Genomic DNA, 1,524 nt, shown 5'->3' on the forward strand with positions numbered 1-1,524 from the left:
CTTTGCTGTGATTCCCCTGGTCTCCCTTTTCAGGACACCTGACACACCCCACTCCTCCTTTCCTGTCTCCTCTCTTCTCTGCTCCTTTGCACCGCAGCTGCAAAGTGCTCCCTCATGCCCTGAGTTTATAGGAAGCTCAGAGCAGAGAGAAATCCCACGAGTTTGGAACCATTTCACACCCGAAGACACTACCTGTCTATTGAATCGGTCAGGGGTGTGTAGCGTGGGGATGCAGAGGAAAACAACCTGTAGCTTCCCTCTGACTTCAGAAAGAATGGCTCTCATCAAGATAGGAAGGGGTTGGGCCAGGGATTTAGCTCAGGGGTTCGGTGGCCTGCTTTGCAAGCACAAGGACCTGAGTCCAATCCCAAGTACTAAAAAAAAAAAAAAAACACAGCAAAAGTTCACCCATGCTGGCCAGGCTACTTGGAGAAAGGAAGCCTTCCACATTGCTAGAAGGAGTGTCGGTGCCTCTGCCAGCTATGCACATCCGGATGGGAGGCCTCCCAACCAGAAAGCAGAAATTCCTTTGGAGCCAGTGATACATCTTACAAGAATGAGTTCAAATCATCCTTGGGCTTGGGCGGGGCACGGATGGGCGGGCACTGGTGTCTGGAGAGTACTTAGCCTCCCTTGCTGCTCTCCTCACCACTCAGCCTGGGGCCTCTAGCACCAAGCTTCTCTGACTGCCCACCTAGTGCAACCGCGAGCCCAGAGTCTTGAAACCACCAGTGCCACCAGGGCCATGGAGGACGTGGAAAAAGAACACATCTCAAACCTGCTGCTGCTTAGCTTCATCCAAACCTGCACTCACCACAGTTTCCACGTAAAGCTGGAGGCAATGGCCCAGGGACTGGGTCTGCAAACTTCTGTGAATGAGAATGCGATGCTGCTCTATGGGCCCAGCCAGCCCTGGGTGACAAGGGCAGCAGTGGTGAGACTGGGCGCAGCACTCGCCCGTTGTAGGGAGAGTGTGTTAAGCACAGTGGATCTTGGACCCATGAACGAGGTGGCTGAGATTTTGGTGAACCCAATTCTGTCAGAGAGTGACAGAATACAATGTTTGGATGCCAGGCTACAGCGAATACTCGTGCACGGACCTGAACACCACAGGAATGAAAGGGTTTTGTTGATACTGACCATGCACATGGCCAAAATGTTGGCTGAATACATGCCGGATCTGCTGCCAAAAATCTTTCAGTTGTTTGGGAAACTTACCCAGAAACGCTTCCCCTGCGTGGAGACTTTAATCCCGAACAATGAGATGCACTGAATGGATGGCTTTGCAGAAGCTCACCTACCCAGAGCCTCACTTGGGAAGGCCTTGGAGCTCGCCCACAGGGGAAGGTACTCTGGTCATGTGCGGGGATGGTGTTGAGCAGACCAGCCCTGAACAGCAGCCTTTCCTTGCTTTCTTCACCACAGTGCGTTAAGCTGGCTGCCCTCTGAGAAAAGTCTACACGGATGTACTTGGACGATACCATGAAAATGAAAGTCATGGATGAATTTTAATAGGTGTTCCTG

The 1,524-nt window shown here is 52.1% G+C and overlaps 1 protein-coding gene across 1 annotated transcript; it reads left to right on the forward strand.

Annotated features, from left to right (window-relative positions):
• The first annotated feature begins 745 nt into the window (after positions 1-745).
• LOC104863324 (BH3-interacting domain death agonist-like) lies at positions 746-1,273 on the forward strand. The gene has a single exon (XM_010625699.1). The coding sequence runs from the start codon at positions 746-748 to the stop codon at positions 1,271-1,273; it is 528 nt and encodes a 175-aa protein (XP_010624001.1).
• Positions 1,274-1,524: the final 251 nt, after the last annotated feature.

Source organism: Fukomys damarensis, unplaced genomic scaffold, assembly GCF_012274545.1.
Source record: "Fukomys damarensis isolate Sample0158 unplaced genomic scaffold, DMR_v1.0_HiC HiC_scaffold_2, whole genome shotgun sequence".
Lineage (NCBI taxonomy): Eukaryota > Metazoa > Chordata > Mammalia > Rodentia > Bathyergidae > Fukomys > Fukomys damarensis.